The sequence below is a fragment of the Acomys russatus genome, chromosome 13, assembly GCF_903995435.1.
Source record: "Acomys russatus chromosome 13, mAcoRus1.1, whole genome shotgun sequence".
NCBI classification, from domain to species: Eukaryota; Metazoa; Chordata; class Mammalia; order Rodentia; family Muridae; genus Acomys; species Acomys russatus.
The window spans coordinates 68,512,622-68,536,838 of record NC_067149.1 but is presented as its reverse complement, the minus strand read 5'-3'; the positions used below and the strand labels follow the sequence as shown (position 1 = coordinate 68,536,838).

Here is a 24,217-nt window from a genome sequence, read left to right as displayed (position 1 = left end):
TCGCCTTCCCTCCTGCCGAGCACTTTTCTTGTTTGTGCTAATGACATCATCTTTCTCCTGAGCCAATGGGCTATCACCTCCTGCAGTCCATGTTACTGTTTCTGGCACCTTCCTCCCCAGGCAGCCTGGATAAATTGGGAACAACAATTGTTTTCTCATTGTTGCGTTTGTTATGTTCACCGAAGCCACACGACTACACTTGTGCTAGACTGTGCTTTGATGTGCAGTGTTTCCTGCAGGCTCAGGTGACTGAACACTTGGTCCTCACATGGTGGTGCCGATCTGAGGAAACACTGTGGGAAGTGAGCCTAGGTAGAGCAGTGGGTCTCCCAGGGCGTGGGCTTTGAGTTAGAGCAGTGGGTCTCCCAGGGCGCGGGCTTTGAGGTAGAGCAGTGGGTCTCCCAGGGGGCAGACTTTGAGGTAGAGCAGTGGGTCTCCCAGGGCGCAGGCTTTGAGGTAGAGCAGTGGGTCACACAGGGGGTGGGCTTTGAGGTAGAGCAGTGGGTCACACAGGGGGTGGGCTTTGAGACATTATAGCCTTCCCTACTTCCTGTCCTGCCTCTGTTTCTTGATCCATCCAGATGTGAGCGGAACATTCTCATTGCTTCTGCTGCCACAAGTACAAGCTCCTCCAGTCACCATGCCTTCCCTGGGTGGACTGTACACACTCAAACCATGAGCCACCATGCCTTCCCTGTGCAGACTGTACACACTCAAACCATGAGCCAAAATAAATCCTCCCTGTCAGGTATTTGGCCATAACATTAAAGCAAAGTAGCTAATAAATACTATGTGTAAAACTAGAATTACTTCCATTATTTTTTGCATATTAAATTGTTTATGCATGTTTGACTGTTTGTTCATATGCAATTATTTGTGCATACTTGTTATTCATGCTCAATTGTTTATGCATATTCAGTTGTTTATGCTTATTTAAGTGTGCACACTTAGTTGTTCATGCATGTTTAATTGTTTATGCATATTCAGTTGTTTATGCACATTTAATTGTTTATGCATAGTGGTTTGGAATTGATGGGAAACTCAGCAATATGAGCACTTATGAGTTGTCTTCTGTTTCCTAAGAAGCTTTCCAAAAAGATAAGATAATATGACTACTAAAAGCCTGGGTATGTTAGATTTCAGTCCTTTCAATAAGCGCCCAGACACCAGTGGCTGAGCACCTAAGAGTCTGGGGACAGCCGTTTGTTTCTGCCACCTCTAAATTCACAGTTAGCAGAAACAATAAAAATACACAATGGAGGAGGAAGCGAATTGAAATTGGACACTAATTTTGAGCTGGGTGAATGAATCGTGATGCCAAGTTCAGGAGGAGCAGTTATGTTTCCTTAATGGTCACCTTTTGTTAGCTGCACGTCTCTTCCTTTGTGACATGATTATCAGAGCATTCCTCTGAAGTCCAGCAGTGTAGTGCGCGGTTGCTAAGTGTCTGCCTCCTAAGCCCGCTCACAGCCATGTTGACTCCAGCTATGTCCACAGGGTTCAAAGTCTACTGGGACATGAACTTGGCCAGGTAGGGAGGTGCATGTCTGTTACCTCAGCAACTGTGTACAGTGTGGGGGGGAGGAGGCAGCTCCCTGGAGTTCACTGTCCAGTCAGTGCAGCTGAACTGATGAGCTCCTGAGTCAGCCAGAGAACCTATTTCAAAATATATCCTGGGGAACAGTGGAGCAAGACACCCACTGATGGTCTCTGGTACCCACAGGTGCACACACCCACAGATGCACACACAGGTGCACACACAGGTGCACACACACACGTGCACACACACACAGGTGCGCACACACACAGGTGCACACACAGGTGCACACACCCACAGATGCACACATAGGTGCATACACCCACAGGTGCACACACCCACAGATGCACACACAGGTGCACACACACAGGTGCACACACCCACAGGTGCATACACACAGGTGTACATACCCACAGATGCACACACATAGGAGCACACACACAGGTTTGCACACACACACATAGGAGCACACACCCACAGGTGCACACACCCACACTTGCATGCACAAAGTCTATTAGGAGAGCTGAAGATATCAGAGTGCTGCATGGAGTTGTTTCCCTCTAGAGGGAAAATGCCAGTGTTTGGTAGCGTATTTCAGCCACTTGGGTTGTCACTTGGCAGTAGCCAGGGGCAGCATCCTTTTCTTAACTCTGGGAAGGGGCGGGGGCTGGGGCTGGTAGACCTGGCTTTGGCTCCTTATGCACTGGGATACCGTGATATGCTGATGTTTTCTAGATATCTGATAGTCTTCATTAAGCCACTTTCCCCTTCAAAATTCCATTTCATTGCTACAATTGCTTGAGCTTAAGGGCTATGCATATAAATTACTCTAAATTCCCTGAAATCAGGGGACGTGTGTATATCACTCAGTCTGCATAACGTGTTTCCCTGGAGACTTGAGCAACTCACCTCTTCCTGCTTCTGCCTTCTTATGCTAATGTGGAGTCATCAGCCTGGCTTCATTTACTTTATTTGTAGAAACAGAAAGATGGGTTTGTAATTGGGTACATAACTCCCATCGCTAAAAGCTTTGAAGAGTATTAACTAACTTACAATTACCTCATCGCTATTATCATTGCATGTGGAAAGTGGAAATCACAGCCGGATTTTCAGCCCACAGAAGCACACGGAGGCTGGTAATCTGTCAGCAGAAATGTGCAAACAGCTTAGCTGTTACTCCCTCACTTGGTGTGCTTTCTCTGTCCCTGCTGGTGCTGTTCAGTTTCTCTGACTTCGTCCTTCTCGTCCTGAAAAACACTGGGAGCCTTGTCTGCAGGGCCTGTGTGAGCACTGGAGCGCCTTTGCACATCGTGGCTCTTCTGATGGATTGCATTGCATCCTAAGTAATGTACTGGTCTAACCGACCAGCTACGAGACATTTCTGTGTTTGATACATACACCTTATCCACTTGCAACGAGGATTTGAGGTTAAATGAGAAATGTCCGTGTGTGATTGTTCCCCTAAAACATGAGCTCAGAAGCCTTGGAAGGGACCTGTGCCTGACACTTTCCACATGCTAGTGCTAGTGTGGCGTTTACAGGTGGCCACGAGTTAAAGGTGGTGTACTGTGCTCTTCAGTGATAAGCATCTTCTTGCTGATGTTTGCGGTCATTGGCTGCAGCCTGTACTTGATAGGATGTCACCTGCCGCTGTTTTCAGTGCCCGGACTTAGTCGATTATCACTTTCCGGCTGGGGACATATATGGTTCTGTCGATAAAGTGCTTGCTGAGTAAGCACCAGGAACCGAGTTCAGATCCCAGCACCCACTTAAAGAGCTTCTATCTTCCTGTGGTGGCTTCAGTGCGATGCCTTCCATAGTCCTAGGCATTTGAGGACTTGGTCCTCAGTTGGTGGCTGTGGATGGGGGTGTGCATTGGGAAACATGGGCTTGCTGGAGAAAGTGTACCGTGTGTGTGGGGGGGGCAGGGGCTTTGTGGTTTCAAAGGATCGTTTCAAGTTAGCTTCTGTTCCAGCTGCTCCCCAAACCCCGCCGTCTGGAACCCTAGCTCTCTGGAACTGTAATCCCCAAATAAACCCTTGTTTACCTTGGCCACTGTGTTTTTATCTAAGCAACAGAAAACTAATGAATATGCCAAGCCCTGGGGTGGCAGGAACGGGAGGGTCCCCAGAGCTTGCAGTGAGCTCCAGGTTCAGTGGGAGGTCCTGTCCCCAAAAATATGCTAAAAGGCACTAGAGAAAGAGACCCAGTGTAGACCTCTGGCCTCTACACACATGTGTGCACACACAACCACATACCTTTACATGTAATCCCTGCATACACAAGCATGAATATAATTAACTTGCAGGGGGATTGTTTAGGACTGTGGCCATTATGAACATAGGTATGTAGGACAAGATTGTTTGGTAGGTGAACTTTGATAGGGGGAAATTTCTACTGTGTGAACTTAATAAAACATGTTCAAAAATTATCTTGAGATTGTAAGAGTTGGGTATAGTGGCAACATATTGATTCCAACTTGAGGGGGTGGAGGTAGGAGGACAGAGGTTCAAGGCCAGCTCTATCTGCGTGAGACCCAACAGGTAAAATCATATGATTGTTATATCAAGTTGTTAAAACTAACGTGGCTTTGATTGTCTGAGTATACAATAGGCCCAGATTCTCAGCAGCCCCGCCACTGCCACCGTTGGGGAGCTCACACCCTGGGAGGGAGGCTCCCCTGCCTGAGGCTGCATCGCTTGCTGCTCTCTGCCTGTGTTCTTCCTCCTTTAGCCCTCTCACAGCTGAGGTTGCAGCCGTGCGTCGCTGAGTCTGACAGGTTTGGGGTCTTAATCTTGAACGTCACTGGGTGGCGAGCTCTGTGCTTGTAATACCGGGCATGAAGTGAGTGATGCCACAGTCAGTGAGAACTGAGGACTGGGCTGCTGTGGCCAGGCCTACATGGTGGTTATGGACTGGCAAGGTTTATTTGAGCAATAAAGAGGCACATTTTTACTGCGTTTGTGTACAAGTGCGCGCATGTGCACGAGCCATGGAACGCACGCAGAGGTCAGAGGGCAGCTTGCCCGTGTGAATCCTCTCCTTCTACCATGAGCATTCTGGGTATGAAGCGCAGATCATCAGGTGTTGTGGCAAGTACCCTTCTCCACGGTGTCATTTGTAGGCTGCAGAGCAGAGGTTCTTGTCACACAGAAAGCATGCACGGACTAAAGAGTGATATTTGCCATTGCTGTGTAGAAATTCGTTCCCTGGGATCTTGGTCAAGAGGGATATGAAGGAATGGTGGAGAGGCCATATTACCAACCTGTGCCTGACTATAGACGGGAGAGGCCATCTTGCCAACCTGTGCCTGACTATAGACGGGAGAGGCCATCTTCCCAACCTGTGACTGACTATAGACGGGAGAGGCCATCTTACCAACCTGTGCCTGACTATAGACGGGAGAGGCCATCTTCCCAACCTGTGCCTGACTATAGACGGGAGAGGCCGTCTTGCCAACCTGTGCCTGACTATAGATGGGAGAGGCCATCTTCCCAACCTGTGACTGACTATAGACGGGAGAGGCCGTCTTCCCAACCTGTGCCTGACTATAGACGGGAGAGGCCGTCTTCCCAACCTGTGCCTGACTATAGACGGGAGAGGCCGTCTTCCCAACCTGTGCCTGACTATAGACGGGAGAGGCCGTCTTCCCAACCTGAGCCTGACTATAGACGGGAGAGGCCATCTTACCATCCTGTGCCTGACTATAGACAGGAGAGGCATCTTACCAACCTGTGACCGACTATAGACGGGAGAGGCCGTCTTACCAACCTGTGACTGACTATAGACGGGAGAGGCCATCTTACCAACCTGTGTCTGGCTATAGATGGGAGAGGCCATCTTACCAACCTGTGACTGACTATAGACAGGAGAGGCCATCTTACCAACTTGTGAATAACAACCATAGATGGGAAAAAAAATCCAAGAGCATGTAATACTTATCTCAATGTGACATGGAACACATTTCAACTAAACTCTTACCCAGAGTGCTTTGCTTTTGCTGAGATGACATACAATTAACGGAACATTAATGATTTGATAACGTGCTAATTGTAACAAAACTGGTCCTGACATCCACCTGCCCCAAAGCACCAGTGTAAGTCTTTTTGTAGTTACTGTTATTTGTGCACTAGTTTATATCCTGGCTTTATTACGCATCTATTTAAAGAAAAGTTGATGATAAATGAACCCAAGAGCACAGTTAATTAGTAAACACATTAAATGAAGGAAAAAAATCAAGCATCCTCTCAAAGCAGCAAGTGGTATTCTTTATGTTTGTGTATGTGTGCATGAGTCTATATGCAGCAGTAGTGTGAGCGTGTGTGTGTGTGTGTGTGTGTGTGCATGCATGTACATGTGTGCGTGCATATGCATATGTGCATGTGCGTGTGTGCATGTGCATGTATGTATGCATTCTGCCTGGATCATCTTACAGCAGTGTTCTGTATGTGTGTCTGTGTTTAGCTGTGCATGCCTACACTGTTTGCTAGTTGACTTTTTGTAAGAAACATAAATGAAGTTTGTTTATAACCACACAGCTCAGTGTCTGCCCTGAAGGCTTGCTGCCAAGTGTGAGAGGTGAGAGGGCTGGGCAGAGCACAGTTGACATTCTTTCTGTTCATAGAGCCAGTGCTAGGATTTTGAAGTCATGTCTGAAAAGAGCTTTTTCTGTCCTGGCCGAGAGAGTCGTGTGGGTATGTGAGCCTTAGTAATTAGCAATGAGATTGCTCAGCCCTGTCCTCTGTGTCCGCTGATCAGCTTCAGAATTACTTAAAGGGGCACAGGATGGTACCAGGCCATTGCAATAAAACAATCCTGGGTGCTGCATGGTGAACTGGTAAACCCTTCACACACAAAAAAATCCCCCGTTTATGTCACAACCAAGAGGCCGTTTGAAATTATACAGTAGTGGGAAATTGTGGAAAGCCTTTGGTTAAGGTTTTTGTTATCATTAGAAAACGCTCCATTTTGGAGGTATAAAATTTGATTATTTCGAGGGACGTTGTCCAGCCATCTGTCTGTAATGTAAACATACATTCTTCACATGTATGGTTAAGTTTTGACACCTACATGAGGCCCAAAAACCATGTGCCAGTTGGTGCCACAATATGGAGGCTTCCCCAGTGGCAGCTAGTAAATATTTTAGGCTTGTGAGGCCGTGCTGTCTGTTGCACATACGGTCGGTCCTCTGCAAGGCTAGTGCAGAAGCAGCCGAGGATGCCACGTAAACAAGCCAGTCTGGCTGTGTTACCAAATAAAACTTATTTTTATGAAACAGGTGGCAGAACAGATCTTACCCAGGGGAGGAGGGGAGCTGCCAAGCCCTGCTGTAAATGGCTTTTATGATAGCCATGGTTTCCCTAGCCCCATATTGGAAGTCGGTTACTGATGACTGGCTGGGCCTGCAGGGCGGCTGGGCAAGAAAGGCTCCAACCCCCAAACCTCATTGCTGGCATTCAGTTCCCAGAGCCCACATGACGTAAGGAGAGAACCAACTCCCACAGGCTGTCCTCTGACCACCAGGCTCCGTGACACGTGGCCCATCCGCCACAAATAAAGAAATAAGTATTTTTTAAAAATGAGAAAAAAGGAAAGAAAAAAATGGGCCATTTACTTTTTGTTTTCATCTTTATGTCTTTCAGTTTTTCTTTCTTATATTTTTTTCACATACATACACATTTCAGTTTTTATTTTTGACTCAGGCTATCATGTAGCCCAAGCTTGCCTGAACTTACAGGGTAGCTGAAGGTGGACTTGAACTTCTGACCTTCCCGCCTTCATCTTTAGAGTATTGGGATTATAGCTGTGTCACTATGCCCAGATACATACACTTATTATTAAAAAATTAAACTGTGTGTGAGTATGTATGTATGTATATATGGAGTATGTGTGCTTGTGTGAGTGTGTGTGTGTGTGAGTGTGTGTGCGCGAGTGTGTGTGTGTGAGTGCAAGTGTGTGTGAGTGTGTGTGCGCGAGTGTGTGTGTGAGTGTGTGTGAGTGCGAGTGTGTGAGTGCGGGTGTGTGTGTGAGTGTGTGTGTGAGTGTGTGTGTGTGTGAGTGCGAGTGTGTGTGCGAGTGTGTGTGTGAGTGCGAGTGTGTGTGAGTGCAAGTGTGTGTGAGTGTGTGTGAGTGCGAGTGTGTGTGTAAGTGTGCGAGAGTGAGTGTGTGTGTGTGTGTGTACATGTGTGTGCATAGAGGCTCATGGATGCCAGAGCTGACAGATTCCTGCAGCTGCAGTTACAAGCAGCTGTGTGTCAGCCCATGTGGGTGCCGCAGCTGGAACTCAGGGCCTCTCTGAGATCGCTGTGCTCAGGAGCTGCTGAACCACCTCTCCAGGTCATATTTATACCTTTTAATTCACTTTGGTTTTGCTGTTGTTGCTGCTGTTGCTGCGGAAGATCAAGCCTAAGGAATGAGGCCTGTGAGGCAAACTCTCTCCCCCTGAGCCGCTCTCCAGCCCTCCCTTTTATGTGACCTTAACACACACAAACAGTGGTAGGTCTGACGGGAAGACACCAGAGATTAGGTTCTATTGCTGTTATGAAACATGACCATGAGCAACTTATGGAAGAAAAGATGTGTCTCGCTTATAGTTCCTTGCCACAGTTTCATCACTGAGGAAAGTCCAGGCTGGAAGTCAAAGCAGGAACTTGGAGACACAAACGGAAGCAGAGGCCATGGAGGAGTGCGGCTTACTGGCTTGTTGCACCTGGCTTGCCCAGCCTCCTTTCAACCTGCCCAGGGAGGGCAGCACCCATAGAGGACTGCCTCCTATCCCCCACCCCCCAGCCCCCACAATCACTAATTAAGAAAATACTTCCTGGGTCGATCTGGTGGGGGCATTTTCTTAATGGAGGGTTCCAGCTTCCAAGATGATGTTATCTGGTCTCAAGCTGACATAAAATTAGCCAGGACAAGGACCTTATGGTTCCATGGTTGTACTGTTGGGCCTCTGTGTGACCATGGGCAGTGGGCCTCTGTGTGACCACAGGCAGTGGGCCTCTATGTGGCCGCGGGCGGTGGGCCTCTGCGTGGTTGCGGGCGGTGGGCCTCTGCGTGGCCGCGGGCGGTGGGCCTCTGCGTGGCCGCGGGCGGTGGGCCTCTGCGTGGCCGTGAGTAGTGGGCCTCTGCGTGGCCGCGGGCGGTGGGCCTCTGTGTGGCTGTGGGCGGTGGGCCTCTGCGTGGCCGCGGGCGGTGGGCCTCTGTGTGGCTGTGGGCGGTGGGCCTCTGATAATGAATGAGAATCACTAACTATAACGGGCCAGGCGTGCGTATGTTACCCAGTGGGTCAAGAAGATGATGAGTCCACTGCGAACTGTGACGTGACTGAGTCCAGCAGCGTGGGGGAAAGCAGGGGCCAGTCTAGAGGTGAAGGCAGAGAGGACACACTAAGGCTGTTTCTTGCTTATGCCTGATAAGGACTTGGGAAACATCCCAGAGCAAACATGGGGTTCTCAGCTGGGTTGACCTCAAATTCCTGGTTCTGCCTGTGAGACTCAGATGGGATGGTAGGCCGCACAGCATTTTTTTTTTTTTTAACCATACACTCAGGTATTTTTATTTGAGCCATCCACAAGCCCCAGTGTTTTGAGGCACTCCTCTGGACTTCCACCCATCTCGGCTTCCTCCTCTCAGTGTCTGATAAACTGATCACCTAACCACACACAGCTCCCTGCTCCTCTTCGTCCTCCCCTCCTGAGCTTTTCTCCTTCCTGGTGTCACCCTAACCTGACAACTGCCTCTTTTCTCTCTGCCCACACCTTTCTTTCTCAGAAGTTGAAGAAATTGACCTCCATTTGTCAAGCAGATATTTATCTGCTAAAAAACAAATAAGCAAAAAGTGCACACAACGAGATGGAGGAAACTTGTCCTGCTCATGCACCCTGTGGCCCATAAAGCAGCCTTGGAAGATGGTAGAATCCAGGCAGTGGGGTGGGCAGCGTCAGGCCCAGGCACATGCCAGTCTTACATGCCAGGGCTTTAGTCCTCGCCTTGGCCCACCCTGCCTTCTCCTTCAGGATCCAACATTTTCATTTCTGGTAGATGGTAAACCCCATGCCGAGGAGGAGGGGGGGGGAAACTGTGACTCGTTTTGAAGTCCCCCAGCCTCTTTCCGTTGCTAGCTAATTTACCAACTGGCGATATGATGGCGGCAGTGAGGATGGGGCGGGGCTTGGACAGCTCCTAGGGAAAGAGTTGGCTGTTGGCAGATAGCGTTTTTTTCTGAGCCGGGGGTAGGAAAGCTCGGGGGACAGGATGGAGCAAAGCGCTTGGCTCTAGCCCGTGGGCATTTGGGAACGAGAGGGGCATGAGGAAGAAGGACAGGAAGAAGCCAACTCCAAGCATCACTCTTGAGCAGAGAGGGCAGGCTTGAACATGAGGGTATACAGCCTTACGGACGGAGGGTAATATTTGAAATTGTGGCCTACATGGCATTCGCTAGAGAAGTAGCTGGAATGAAGTAAAGAAACCAAGAGTGAAAATTCAGAGGGATTTCAGATGTTAAAGGGTGACACAGTTGGAGGCCAGGCGGACTCAGCAAGAAGGAGCCAATCACCTGAGGGACCCAGTGAGGGAGGGCGTTCCTGGCGCTGGCATGCAGCAGTCCTGTGATGAACGGTCCGGTCCGCTTTGCCGGCTGCTGTCCAGCAGAGGAGCTGAGGGACCACACCACCAAGGACAGCAGGGACTCGGGGAGCAGTGACTAGGAGCAGTTCCACCATGGCCTCTGGCCAACCTTAAGCAGAGGGAAAAAGGAATCTTAGATCTAAGTCTTCCCAGTGCCCCCTGGCCCCTGCCAGGTCTGCGGGTAAAGTGACTGATGGACTGCCTACTATGACTGCAACTCATCTGGTTTTGCCACCGTTCTGAGCATCTTGCAGTGTGTATGTGTGCTATTTTGTTTAAAATATCCGCATGCCAGGGTTCCCTGAGCGTCCTCCCACTGGCATTCCCTTAGGCCAGTGGCACTACCTAAAAGCACAAACAGTACAGAGTTAATTGGACATACTCCCCCCGCCCGCCCTGGGGTCCAGTGTGCAAGAGCAGATCTCTTTCCTTGCCATGGGCTTGCCTCAGTGAATCCCCACTCTGTGGCTCTCATCTGTGAGATGTGCTTTCGACCCCAGGGAGTGTGGTAATTAAATGTCAGTGGGCTTGGGAGTCACAGTGAGGCCCCTCCACACAGGTGTTTGAGACAAACCAGGAAGGAGAGAAACATGCCCCCCAGGGGCTCATTAGAGCAGCAAAGCGCTCAGACTCGCCTGGGGTTCGCATGCTAAGTGTGTACAGCAAGAAGACCCACAGGTGAGCTCCAGAAGGAATAGTGTGTCCGTGTGGCTCTCAACAACGACCTTTCTGTGTGCAAGCTTTCGTTCTAAGTGCCTGTCTGTTAGCCCCTCTTACTAACCCGGCACTGGTTCTAGAAGTTCCTCTTAGCTTATGAGCATCCAGGGTTGATCACTCCCTCCTCATCAGCACCTGCTTCAGACACACATGTCCAGAGCATCCTGCTGCAGGATGCAGGGTGGGGCCAGGCAGCTGGGCCCTTCCTGGCTTTGCCTCTGGGACCTGACATTTCCCGGTCCGTAGGCAGTAGACCTGAAGTCCTGAGGAGGAAGGAAACTCTGCCTTGTACTCTTTCCCTGCCCGCCTGCCCCTAGGTGATGCTGGGCCTCCTCCTTCAGCAAATGACATGTTCTGGAAGCAGTCAGGCAAGGAGAAACCCAGGTTCTCTTGGCCCCACCTACTTCCCTAACTAGACAGCCAGCCAGCCCACGCCCCCTCCTTGCTCCCCCATAAGCTCTCTCCCCCCAGCTACCTCTGCAATCTGTCTCCCTGTGGTGTGGTTGTTCATTCAGCCCAAAACCTCAGGCTAATGAGTCTTGCGCTCTCGGTCTGGCTTTGAATACCCTCTATGGCTGTGCTTGCATTACCCTCACGGTTTATTTACCTGCTTCTTTTGGGTCAGTATCCACCGCCCATGTCTCCCTGATGGTCACAGTGATTCTCTGACGTTCGTAGTAGCATTTGGTAACTTCACTTGCAGAGAAGAAAGTTGAAGACGGGGGGTGGGGGGCAAGGGGGTGGGGAGTTAGAGCATTCGAGCCTGTGATGCTGACTGGACTCTCCAGCCACCTCTGTCCCACAGCTCTTCTTGGATGCCCAGGCGTCTGCCCGCATCCTTCACAACTGCTTGGCCCTTGTCAGCATGGTCTCTCAGTGGATTTTAGCCTTGGGCTTTCTTCTCCCTGCTTCCACTGAGATGTGCAGCCCCTAGCACCCCTGACACAATGGCCACAATGAAGCCTAACCATTGTCACTCCTGGACTTAGCGCCAAGCACCCTAACACTCCTTTTCTTAGCAAAAGTCGTTTTTTCTAAGTGTTGTAGGGATAGCCCGAGTGGTCCACCCAGCCTCAGACCCAGCCCATCCCCTGCCTCCCCCACTCTGCAGCTAGGGTTACAGTGTATGTTGCCGCCCCTGGTTTACAAATCACATCTTACCTGGTTTTGAAAGCTTTGCTGTGTGACCTGGTGCCCCATCCCGTGCCTTTGCTGTGTGACCTGGTGCCCCATCCCGTGCCTTTGCTGTGTGACCTGGTGCCCCATCCCGTGCCTTTGCTGTGTGACCTGGCGCCCTATCCCATGCCTTTGATACTCCCTGTTTCCCTTCTCTGCTCAAGATACCAGGCTGTGCTCTGAACCCACAAACTGTAACCCTGCTTAGTGTCCTTGAACTTGCCATTCTTTTTTTTTTTTAACTCTTGGAAAAATGGTCTCTGATGGTTTGATCTTAATGACAGCCTCTATTCCACCTTCTCTGCAAGCTTCTGTTCTTGGCCCTCTGATAGGTCCATTGCCCTGTCTGTCTGTGGCTTCTGCCCAATAGGAAGGTCCTTGAGGGCAGGAGCTTCTCCTGCCTCTTCACCCTTCAAACCCTAATGTCAGAGGGAGCTTAGCTCACGTCAGAGGCTTCAGAGTGCAGAATCCAGGCTGAGAGAGCATGCATTCACTCTACAGTAGCTTACCTTCCCCCACCCCAAGACAGGATTTCTCTCTTCTCTTTGTGTGTAGCCCTGGCTGTCCTGGACTCAGCTTTGTAGACCAGACTGGCTTCGAACTCATAACAATCCACCCACCTCTGCCTCCCGGGTGCTGGAATTAAAGACATGCGCCACCATGCCCGATTTAAGAAGTTTTTTTTTTTTTAATTTGGATTGGAATAAGAGGATTTTTGGATATGTGAATACATTATGGATCTGATAATGTTAATACTCAAGTTTCATGTGTGGAAAATTCATGACCTCATTATGTCATAGCAAACACATGTATAGTACAGGTAGCACCGTGTGCAAAATACCTATGCGCTTATGTTCAGTATCTATGTGGTTCAGTGTCATCTTTTTTTAAGAAGGATGAATACATTTTTCTGAACGAGTTTGTCTACATTTTCCCTTTCTCCCCTTTCCTTTCCAACTACTCTCCCTGCTCTTGTTTGCAAGCTGGAACACTCACCTTTTGAATGAATATCAGAAGCCTCCAAGTGACAAGTGACTTGAGTGAACGCCTCTGTTGACTCCGTGGCCTCTTTCCTGCTCTGTCCCACTGTCCTGAGTTCTTCCTTAGAGCTGAGGTTCCCCTTGCCCGTCTTGCTGCTTTGCTGAGCGGGGCGTCTTGAAATGCAGAGGTTTAAGCAGTAATCCTTTATGGATGCTCCATGGGACACACTCTGACCTTTCCAGTCTCTGTGACAGTGGTGGCGGGATAGCTCTCACCTGGTGTAGCTCAGAAATCGACAGCTGGAGATATTTGTGGAAGGAGCCCTTCTCTCTCTGCTCCTCAGGCCACACCCCTGCTTTTACATCTGGCTAATTTGTGCACTTCACCTTGCATTTCTGAGCCCTCCAGTGGCTTTGTGGACTGCTGTGGGACTCACCACTATAATTTCCAGCCTTTAATTAACACAGTTTGCAGTGGCTTTTTTTCAGGACTGTGAGCAGCTCACTCACTCCTCCAAGAGGAGGTCGGCTATAGATAAGATCTGGAAGATGATAAGCCAGGTTCTTGGCTAGGCAAGGGAGTTTCCCAGGCACCCAGGGAGCAAGCACCAGGGGCTGCGAGCCTCCAGTGTTTGTCAGAGTCACTGCAAGGCAGCGGGCCTTAAAGAGGTCAAGCGACTTGAACGTGTTGTCATGAAAGGTCTTTGGGACCAGAAATAGTCGCTCAGCGTGGGTGAACCTGCTCACCCAGCAGTTACTCTGCATGTGGCAGTTCCTGGTTTCCTCAGCCAAGCAGAAGTGTTGCTGTGATAGGTCCAGATCTTGGCCACTCCTCCCAAAGGCGCCTTTCCCTCTCTTGATTCCTCACCCTGAAGAAAACTCAGAAATGACTAGAAACAGAGAAAGAATCAGAATGCTTTTGCCAAGAGAAGGCTGCACCCATCCTTCCTGGCTTCTTTACCATCGTGAGGAGGTACATCTTAAAGTTGGCTTGGCAAATACTGAAACAAAAAGTCATTATGCTGTGTAGTCACCTGTCACCATCGTCCAACCATCCAGGAAATGCTAAGCATCCAATGTCTGCTGAACACACGTTTGGATATGGGGGGTATACCAGCAAGTAAAACAAAACCACAGCCCTTCTAGAACTCGTGTTCTTGGTGGTTGTGGGTGTGGGTAGCTAGCGTAAAATGAAGAGACTTCACATCCCTGTGCCGACATCTGGATGATGGTGGGGAACACTCCCTGTGCTCTGCCGGCATTTCCCAAGCCGTGTTTGCAGAGCCTGCGGGAGGACAGCATGGTGGCTGGGAGCGTCTCACATGCTTCTTTCTGGAGGATTGCAGGAGCAGCTCACGTATGGTGGCCTCTCATGTCTGGTTCTGAAGAAAACACATCACTTCCTGTGTAGAAGGAGGGGACCCAGAAGTTACACCGGCCACCGCTCTTCGGTTACATCAGAACACACAAGGGCGAGGGCATGTGTCTCTTTCATAAACTCCTCAGAACAAGAGCAGGAACTCTGGCGGTGCCCCATGAGGAACCGCCAAGTTAATGGTGCCTGCGTTTGGGATAAATCCACTTAGGATGCAGAATTAGTTTTCTTTCTTGCCTTCTCATCCTAAAATGTCCTAAGTGTTTCCATAGAACCACTTCAGGATGTTTCTGAAGGATACTGAGTTTAGATCAGAATGCTCCATTTTCCACGTAGTTTCAGCCATTCAGACAATAGTTATTATACTGACGCCCAGACCTTTAAACATCATTAGATGAAAAATTCAAAATGTTAAGAATTTATCACTAAACTGACAGATTTTATAAAATTTTAACTAAATGGCTTCTGAGGGTTTGAAGTCAGGAAACTGATGTGACCTGTTTAGAAAGGAAGGAAGGGAGGGAGGGAGAGAGGAAGGGAGAGAGAGAGGGAGAGAGGGAGGGAGAGAGGAAGGGAGGGAGGGAGAGGAAGGGAGGGAGGGAGAGGGGGAGGGAGGGAGGGAGAGAGGGAGGGGGAGGGAGGGAGGGAGGGAGAGAAGAAAGGAGAGAGGGAGGGAGGGAGGGAGGGAGGGAGAGAGGAAAGGAAGAGAGGAAGGGAGGAAGGAAAGGGGGAGAGGAAGAGAGGGAGGGAGGGAGAGAGGGAGGGAGAGAGAGAGAGGAAGGGAGGGAGATAGGGAGGGAGGGAGGGAGAGAGGAAGGGAGAGAGGAAGGGAGGGAGGGAAAGAGGAAGGGAGGGAGAGAGGAAGGGAGGGAGGGAGATAGGAAGGGAGGGAGGGAGATAGGAAGGGAGGGAGGGAGATAGGGAGGGAGGGAGAGAGAGAGAGGGAGGGAGGGAGGAAGGAAGGAAAGAAGGAGGGGAAGAGAATAAATGTATCAGGAAATTGTAGAGAAATGTTTGTTGCTAGAAGATAATTTCCTTCTTTTCAAAACATAAAAACCAATTTTATTATTTAATCCATATCTACTGTATATTACAGATAGTCTAGAAACTCTTTTATAAGATAATTATTATGCCAATGATATTGGAGTAATTTTAGCTACAAAGAGCACAGTGATCTTAGAATATGGATGAGGACGCGGTGTCAAGTGTTCCCTGAACTACATCATGCATGTCTGACCCCAGCTCCAACTCCCACTCAAAAACATGTTCAGTCTGTCCGTAAGAAATGATCTTTATGTGTTTACATTTTCTACTGTGTTTTAAAATAAAAACTCCTTACAAAAAAGAAAAGTTAATTTTGGTCTTTAAAAGTGTGGGCTTTTGGTGAAGAATCCAAATTATTTCTGGTGATAATGTCTGCTGTCAGGACAGAATTTGGCAAAGGTGGTTTAGGTTAGGTCACATGATAGAGCCTCGCTGAGGTTCTGAGTCACAAGGAGGGGGCTGGGGTCTCCATTTCCGTACACCGTGATGCTCCTGCCTCCAGCAGGCATGTTCTCTTAGGAGGTGTAAGCAGCTGTCCCCGTCATGACAACTCTGATGCTTCCCCACATTACAGGATGGCTTCCTAAAAACAATTTAAAGAGTTTTGTCCTGTTGGGTCATATATTCTCTCTCTCTCTCTCTCTCTCCCTCCCTCCCTCTCTCTCTCTCTCTCTCTCTCTCTCTCTCTCCCTCCCTCCCTCTGTGTGTGTGTGTGTGTTGGTATCTGTCTTGCTTCTTAAGCCATTTCCTTTTATCATTAAAGGGTTTTTCTAAAATTGACTTTACTGTAATTTAAGACAGCCTCTAATAATAAGAGTGTAGAATATCAGAAAACCCAGAGCTTTCGATTTTAATAATTAACTCTGCTCAGTTCCTCAATACCTTTCCACATTGTCCTAGTTTGCCGACTACTGTTATGGAAATAATTAAGAGATCTCTAAGAACTATAGTAGATTTATTTGATTATTGCATACATAAAACAAATTATGTTTTTCAAATTCTTGGTAAAGAGACTGTAGAGTAGCCAATCCTGGTGACCCATGCCTATAATCCCAACACTCTGGAAGCAAGAGACAGGAGGGTTGCCTCAAGTTCCAGGCCAGGCTGCGCTGTACAGTGAGTTCCAGGCCAGGCTGCGCTGTACGGTGAGTTCCAGGCCAGGCTATGCTGTACCGTGAGTTCCAGGCCAGCCTAAACCAGGTCCTATCTGAGTGGAAGAAAGAAACTGAGTGAAATATAGTTAACCCTAATAGTGGGGAGAAACTATGCTGTAGATGTCAGCATTTTGGGGTCCCCCTCCAATCCTGCTGTGGTTAGGGAACCTATTACCAGGTAAATGTTTCCTCAAGATTATTGTGTCATGAGAGATTGACTCAATGAAGAGACACAGACAATTTAAGCAGAAGCTTATTTAGCAAAGCGAAGGTGGCTGGGTTGGGGAGGGCTGACTAGGGGGGTGGGGAGCAACTCCCTGGCTCTGGGCTGTACATGTTAAGAAGCTTTATGCATATTTATGAGGTGGGTGAAGATTCATGGAGATAACTGGCCTGTTTCCCCTTCGGAATCATGGGTGGACTGGACCTGCCTTTTAGGGTGTTTCTTCCCACAATCCTCTTGAGAAGGCCTGCGGGTGTAAAATCACAGTGCAGATGACACTGCAGTCAAGTGTGGTCCTTGGCTTGTGCACACGTGTGGCATTTGGGAAAGTGCCCTGGCGCTTCAGTCTCTGATAGAGCTGCAGCAGCTTGCAGCTTCGAGGATGTCTGACCACATGCGATTTCCCACCTTCTGGAGAGGGCCACCAGGATGCAGCTGCGGTTTCCTTGGTTACCTCAGCACTAGCTTCTTGCCAACCCAAACTCAAAGGGAAAGGTCTCCTATTTCACTGTAGGAGAGTGTGGTACACACATGCTTCTGTGTGTGTGTGTGTGTGTGTGTGTATGTGTGTATGTGTGTGTGTATATACATGTGTGTGGTGTGAGGTATTTGTGTGTACATGCATGTGTATGTGTGGTGTGTGTGTACATGCATGTGTGTGATGTGTTTGTGTGTACATGCATGTGTATGTGTGGTGTGTGTGTACATGCATGTGTGTGTGATGTGTGTGTACATGCATGTGTGTATGGTGTGTGGTATATGTGTGTGTACATGCATGTGTGTGTGTGGTGTGTGTGTGTGTATGTGTCTGTGGGTGTGTGCGTGGTAAGAGGCCTTCCTGAGGTGCCGTGCGTTACTTTGGAGCCCTGGCCTTTTATCCTTTTGTCCTAGAGGTCTGTGCTTCCTCCATGGCTGTCTCTCTAGATGCCGAGTCCTGATTTGTCAAATCCCATTTCTCAGAAGTGTCACACGCATCTTCTTTCCTGCCATGACCAACCTTCTGGCTAACCCTGCTTTCTCCGGAGCTTTATCTGCAGGTTCTCAGGCTCCTGTGTATATAAAAGGCCTTCGGATGTAAGAGAAGACGCTGTCTCTCTCTCTTTCCGGTCCAGACACTCTAGGCAGCATGGATGACAGTTCTGAGCTGTCGTCATGGGGATGACTGGGGAAGAAGAAAAGCTTTGTAAAAGGAAGATGACCTTTTTGCCTGACACCCATTTGAGCTGTTGGTGAGATGTGGGGCTTCCTTCGCCTGCTTCTGTTTGTCTTCCCGCCTCTTCTCTCCTTTCCCCTCACCCACCTCTGATGCTCTCACCCCTCCCTTTGGGAAACTCGGCCATTTTCCTTCTTGAGGGAAGATATGAATGGTTTTTTTTTTTTTTTTTTTGATCTGCCATATTTAGTCCTAAATTATGGGTTCAACAAAAGTGTGAGATTCCTCAAAGCCCCACAGAGTCCCAGCCTTGTACCCTCCACTGATCCCTGCCTTCCTGCGGACAGCTGAGCCATTCTTTGGAACCTGTCACATACACTTCTTTCATGATTCTTTTCCTACTGCCAAGTCCAGTGTGAATCCTCACACTTGTGCCCCGTCTCGCCTCATGAGATTCACAGTCAACTGTTGCCTTAGCTCCCGGGTTCCCAGCTGGCAGCTTGCTCAGGAGGCATCCTGCTTCTCTCTGGGTTTTGCCGGTAGTGGCATCCCATGGCCAGAGAAAGAACACATGTTCTGAAGGCTTTTGTATCGTACAGAGGAGGGGTTTCCGTAAGCTTGGCCATCTTCTCTGCCCTTGGGCTTTTGTATCGTACAGAAGAGGGGGTTTCCTCAGCTCGGCCGTCTTCTCTGCTCTTGGTGTGAAAGCCTTGTCATGAGGGCAATCCTATGACTTCAGGCTTCAGTTCACTCTTTGATCTGGGGAATGCCAGCTTCTGTGTCACACAATTTTACCAATCAATAATAGTTGAACACACACTGAAAAAAAATCCACAAATTAGAGGTACTGGGGTGTAATTTCCATGAGAGCAGCATTCTGGTACAATTACTGGCTTTCTTTTTGTTCAATCCTTACTTGGGGTCAAATTAAATGAAAATTAAAATCCTAATGATAGGAAGATAAATGTGAAACCAGCATTGTTATGCTGTATTCACTGCTACGAGGCTTAGGAAATTTCTGGTCTGTCTTTGTTCCCCAACTTTTGATTTTAAAAACATACAGTGTTCCTCAAGACTCTGTTGATGGTGTGTGCTGTGAGTATACATACATATATTTTTAGTGTTCCATTTACATGTTTTACTCAAAGTTGTATGTGTGTGGGTGCACATCCATCTGCCTGCTCAGCCGTGCAGTGCCTGCCGTGGCCAGGAGAGCGTGGATGCCCTAGGTCAAGAGTCACGGGAAGGAGAGCTTCCCCGCGGGTGCTGGGAGCCGAGCTCTGGAAACGGAATATAAAGGGTGGAGGTTTCCAGAGAGCTGAGAAAAGGAAGAGAGGGGTTTGACTCAGAGGAAAGGGCTGAAGGGTACAAAGGGCAAATAACGGATTAGTTGACGCGCCCTTACTTCAGCCTCACTTCCGGTAAGCAGTGAAGCTGAGAGAACTTTATTGTTCATGCCAACTGGTACAGCCTTGGTGAGAGCTTGGCCCGTTGGCTCTGCCAGTCTGTTGGAAGTTCAGCCCACTCTGCTCAGCTTGGTGACCTGGAACTTTCCTATGTTGGTGCCCAGGGTAGGGGCCTCTTCCAAGGCACAGGCCTCTGGTGACTTCATTTTGCATCCGTGCTCCTAGGCGGTTGATCTAGGCCTGACTCTGCCCAGAGCTTTGACAAACTGATGTGACAACCCATTCCTTGGTTTCCATTATGGTGTTACTAAAACCGCAGGCTCCCTAAGCACGAGGTGTCGGTTTGTTCCCTCATGTAGCTTTCTCTGCATTTCACTGTAATAATTGCTATTCCTAATCTCTCACTTGCTCCACACAATGCTTTTGCACTTACATTAAGCAGATTTTCAACACTGTGACAAAACAGCTGAGGCAAACAACTTATGAGGAGGAAATGCTCATTTTTGACTCAGTTTCAGATTTTCTCGCCCGTGGCTTCATTGCACAACGTCATGGCCTCTGGCGGGTTAGGGAGATTGTGGCAGAGCAGAACCATCTGTCATGTCATCTAGGGAGCAGAAAAGAGGAAGAAAGGGGAGGCCAGGAGGTCAGTATACTCTCCCAGGGCACCCAGCTTCCTGCCAAAGGCTCTACCAGGCTCCTGCGGCTTCTAGGAGAGGCTTTAGCCGCCAGCGCTGAGCTGCAAGGCCTCAGGTGTGAAGCACCCAGCTGCAGGCTGCCTCAGGTGTGAAGCCCAGCACCTGTCCTTCCCTGTTCTTTCACCCATTCCTTAACCCACTTTGTGAGTCACGTCCACTTCACCCCTAAAGCCGGCCACTCATTGCCGGTTGTTGATATGTTCAAGTGATTACAGCAGTTTCCTTTTAAAATTCATTTAGACTTTGAGGAACACCTACATGTTGTGGCAAGTTTCATGACTCTGGACAGTAAATGAAAACTATATAATTCACATTTAGTTGAATGTAAAATGTAAGTAAAACAAGACATCATTTTTTCCCCTGCATGGTCCATAAATGACACTGAAAGGCAATTCTAAAATAATCATTTCAAAATGATTTGTTCCGGAGTCAGTGGAATGAATATTTAATTGTTCATATTACTACTTTGCAGGATGTTGACTTGGTTTTATAGGTCCAGATTATTGCTTGAATTTGTACTGATTCTTTATGGCCCCATTTATATTAAGACTGTGGATAATAGAGTGATGTGTTTATAGCCTTGTAACGCCAACAAAATCCTAATTCTGAAGCTACCGTCTGAAATCAATGCTGACTGGCCTCGCCAGTTTCCAGCCGTGTGATCCCTGTGCCTCATTTTCCTCGTTCATAAAATGTAAGTGCTGAGAGTGTCTAGCCCAGGATTCCCGAGTAGGAGCTAATGAGATCCTGTTGCTGGCAGAGTGAGACAGGCACCTCCAATCGTGGGCTTATGTGACACAGTGACGGTCCCCAGAAGCCCTCAGGGAGCTCAGGGCACAAATAGAACATTTGCATTTGAAAGGTTAAGGACATTACAAGGTTTCAGGAGTTGCTCCTCAGGTAAGAAGAAGACATCCAGAGGGAAACACCCCACAAGTATCTCCAGTGTGCAAATGAGAGAGATCAGGACTACTGCCTAGAGGGGACGACTTATGCCTAGAGGGGACGACTTATGGATGGGGCGGGAGGTGGCTCAGCACGAGGGGCTGCGTTCAGAGACCCAGTACCCACATAGAAGCAAGGCGCCACAGCACACCTCTGCAGTCCTAGTGCTCAGGTGGACACAGCGGAATCCCCAGGGTTTGCTGGGCAGCCAGCCTTGCTAAATTAGCAAGCTCTATACTGAGAGACCCCATTTTCAAAAATGAGATAGAGCGTGATAAAGGTACATTTGACGTTGACCTTTGACTTCTACACACATGCACACATACACATAAAAAGAAGATATTTGTGATGAGATTATCGGTGCTCAATTTTAAGTGCTCAATTTCAAATACAGTGAAATTGAAATCTATACCCATAAAGGGCTAATTTTGATCTGACAATGTGCAAAAGTATAGGTTAATAAAAACTGCAGTTGTAGGTGAGGATCACATGCGGGAAGAGAAAGCCTTCTGGGGTACAGAGCCCTGTTTAAATGTCTGTAGCTAGAACATTTGTGCTGTTTCTACTGCACACTGCTCTGCTGACCTGCTGCCGTGATGGTCACATTGATTTGCATGATGTGTAGTTTAGATGTATTTCAAGGACTTTCATCTTCCTAGATGCCACAGTCAGCATTCCGCCCCCCCACCCCCCACCCCTTGGCAAGGCCATTCATTCACTGATGACAGGGATTAGCCAACAAATGAGAGTTGCTGGGTGCCTATGCATTGGCTGTTTGTGTTTATTGCGTGCGGGCACACCTTCCTTGAACATGGCTAGTTGCTGTCAGCCGAGGACCGTGAAGGACACACGCATACATGGACAGAATAACTCCAGACTCTCATCCCACAAGAAAGGCGGAGAGACATTAACCCTTTGTTCTCTTCTTGGCAGTTGGCCCGCCACAACAAACTACTGCAGCAGATGCTCAAGCCTGGGTCTGACCCCGAGGAAGGGGACGAAGCCTTGAAGTATTACGCCAACCACACAGCGCAGATCGAGGTACTGGCCTGTGGCTCCCTGAAAAGGCCCAGCAGTGAGAGAGTGCGCTTGCCTTGTGTCTGGGGAAATCTCCATGGCTTTTCTCAGCGCTGTGAAATAGTTCTGGATGATTTGTACAGAAAGGTCTGCCGCCCAGGCTGATGCCCGAGGGCCACGCATAGGAACCGAGTCTGCCCATCTCGCAGTCTCTTCTCCCCCCAGAACTACACCCAAGTTTCTGAAATGGAGAGAACAAAATTTTTCTCTTGTTTGGGCCACAGAAGCAAATGAGGAGAGCTGTGGTATTTTAGAGACAAGATAATTATTAGAGAGTCTGTCTCTTACAAGCTGTGGTGGCTTCTTATGATAGCAGTCTGTGACTTAACAGAGTATTTGAAGCCAGGCATGTCTTACCCCCAGTACTTAGGAGACAGAGGCAGGTAGATCTCTGTAAGTTCCAGGCCAGCCAGAGCTACATAGTGAGACCTTGCTTCGAGAAAAAACAAATAAAAGTAGGAGAAGGTGTAGAAAGCACGGGTGGCACTAATGAAATGTTCACGCTGTAATCTCACACTCAGAACAGTTAGCTGCGTACACCTTCAGTGACTGGCAGCTGCCCTCTCCCTGCCTCGTAAACTGGACACTACCTACTGTCGGCTGACAGATGAGGAGGTGCACCCCGGAGCATCTGGCCGTCGCCTCTAGCTGCAGTATCTGTCACTGTGACGCTCCCTGACAGAGCTAATCGGGCAGAGGGGAGCGGAGCAGCAGATGCCTGTCATTCCCAGGTCACCACCACGCATTTGTCCATCCTGGTAGCTGGTTTTTCAGTTTCCAGCAGAGCGTGTCATAGGCACCGTTGCTCTGTGGTGGGCAATTTCCATGTGCTGTTGTTTGTTTCTGCCAAGTCTTTAGGCATTATTAAGCATTATCACTTCATGTCAAAGGTGGGTGCCCTGAGCATGTGGGGACCAACAGCAGTGCCACAGCTCCGTGTCAGCTTTGCCCCACAGAACCGATGGCAGCGATGGGTGTTACCCAGAACAGTAACTGCAGTGATCAGTTTGGTAGCCCCGGGAAGCGGGGAGGTGCTTAGGCCACATCTCCATCCCAGAAGGAGTCCCCATGATCGGAAGCTTGCTCTCAGCTCCTCCTGCGAGCCTCACTTCTCCAAAAAAAAAGAGCGTATGCAATTTTAAGCAGCTGGTCATTGGGAAGAGCTGACATATCTGTGACTCACACTAGATAATCATAGTTTTCCACCATTCCCAGTGGTGCTCCCCTCAGGATGGGAGCTTAGTGCTAATGTGTGTGTGTGGGGGGGGGTGTGTGTGTGCACATGCTCTGCATGCTCATCTTCGTGTTCGTGTGTACCAGGAGGCCCAGGTTGGTACCAGGCATCGTCCTCCACTACTCTCCCGCCTTCCCACTGAGGCGGGGTTTCTCAGCTGACCCCAGAGCCTGTTAATGTGGCCAGGCTTGCTAACCAGCTTGCTCTTAGGGTGCCCTGGCGTTGCCTTCCAAGGTTGGGGTTGCAGGGAGGCTGACACACCCATCCAGTATGTGGGTTCCTGGGGATCTGAACTCTGACCTCATATTTACCTTTCATGGCCAGGGCTTTGACCACTAAGCTGTCTCCACTGCCTCCGGCTCTGACGGGTAAAGAACCACCATGCTGTTTGGTTCAGTCCCTTCTGTACTCGGGAGCCTGTTGGTTTTTCACTTTCAGTTCCACGGTGCTCCTCAGCTAATGATGGAATAAGCATTTGTTGAATAATTTGAGGAAAAAGTAACCATATTTGGCTTCCTTTGGTTAATGCATTTCCTTCAGCAGCTTCTCTGGTTTGTCATTGCCCTTTGTAAAATGTGACAGCCTGAATTAAACATGTCATTTTATGCAAGGACTGAATATTTTGGCTTATCTAATCACAGCTTTATTTCTTTAGTAAACCCTAAGAATTAAAAAAAAAAAAAAAATACTTGACACTGTTGGATCAAGTTAAACCTTTTAAAATTTTTTTCATGTGGTTGCCTACCATACCAAATATGTATACGAAGTTTATGTAATTGATATTTTAATTATTTTTGAAGTCGGCACATAAAAGGGCTGGAGAGGCGGCCTGGTAGTTATGAGCACTGGCTGTGGTCCCAGAAGCCTGTG

The 24,217-nt window shown here is 48.7% G+C and overlaps 1 protein-coding gene across 1 annotated transcript in view; it reads left to right on the top strand.

Annotated features, from left to right (window-relative positions):
• Positions 1-24,217, top strand: part of LOC127197744 (inositol 1,4,5-trisphosphate receptor type 2-like) — a 149,077-nt gene that overhangs the window by 37,123 nt on the left and 87,737 nt on the right. The window contains exon 11 of the mRNA XM_051155691.1: positions 21,970-22,077. Within this exon, the coding sequence (XP_051011648.1) occupies positions 21,970-22,077 (108 nt within the window). The remainder of the gene's footprint in view (positions 1-21,969; positions 22,078-24,217) is intronic.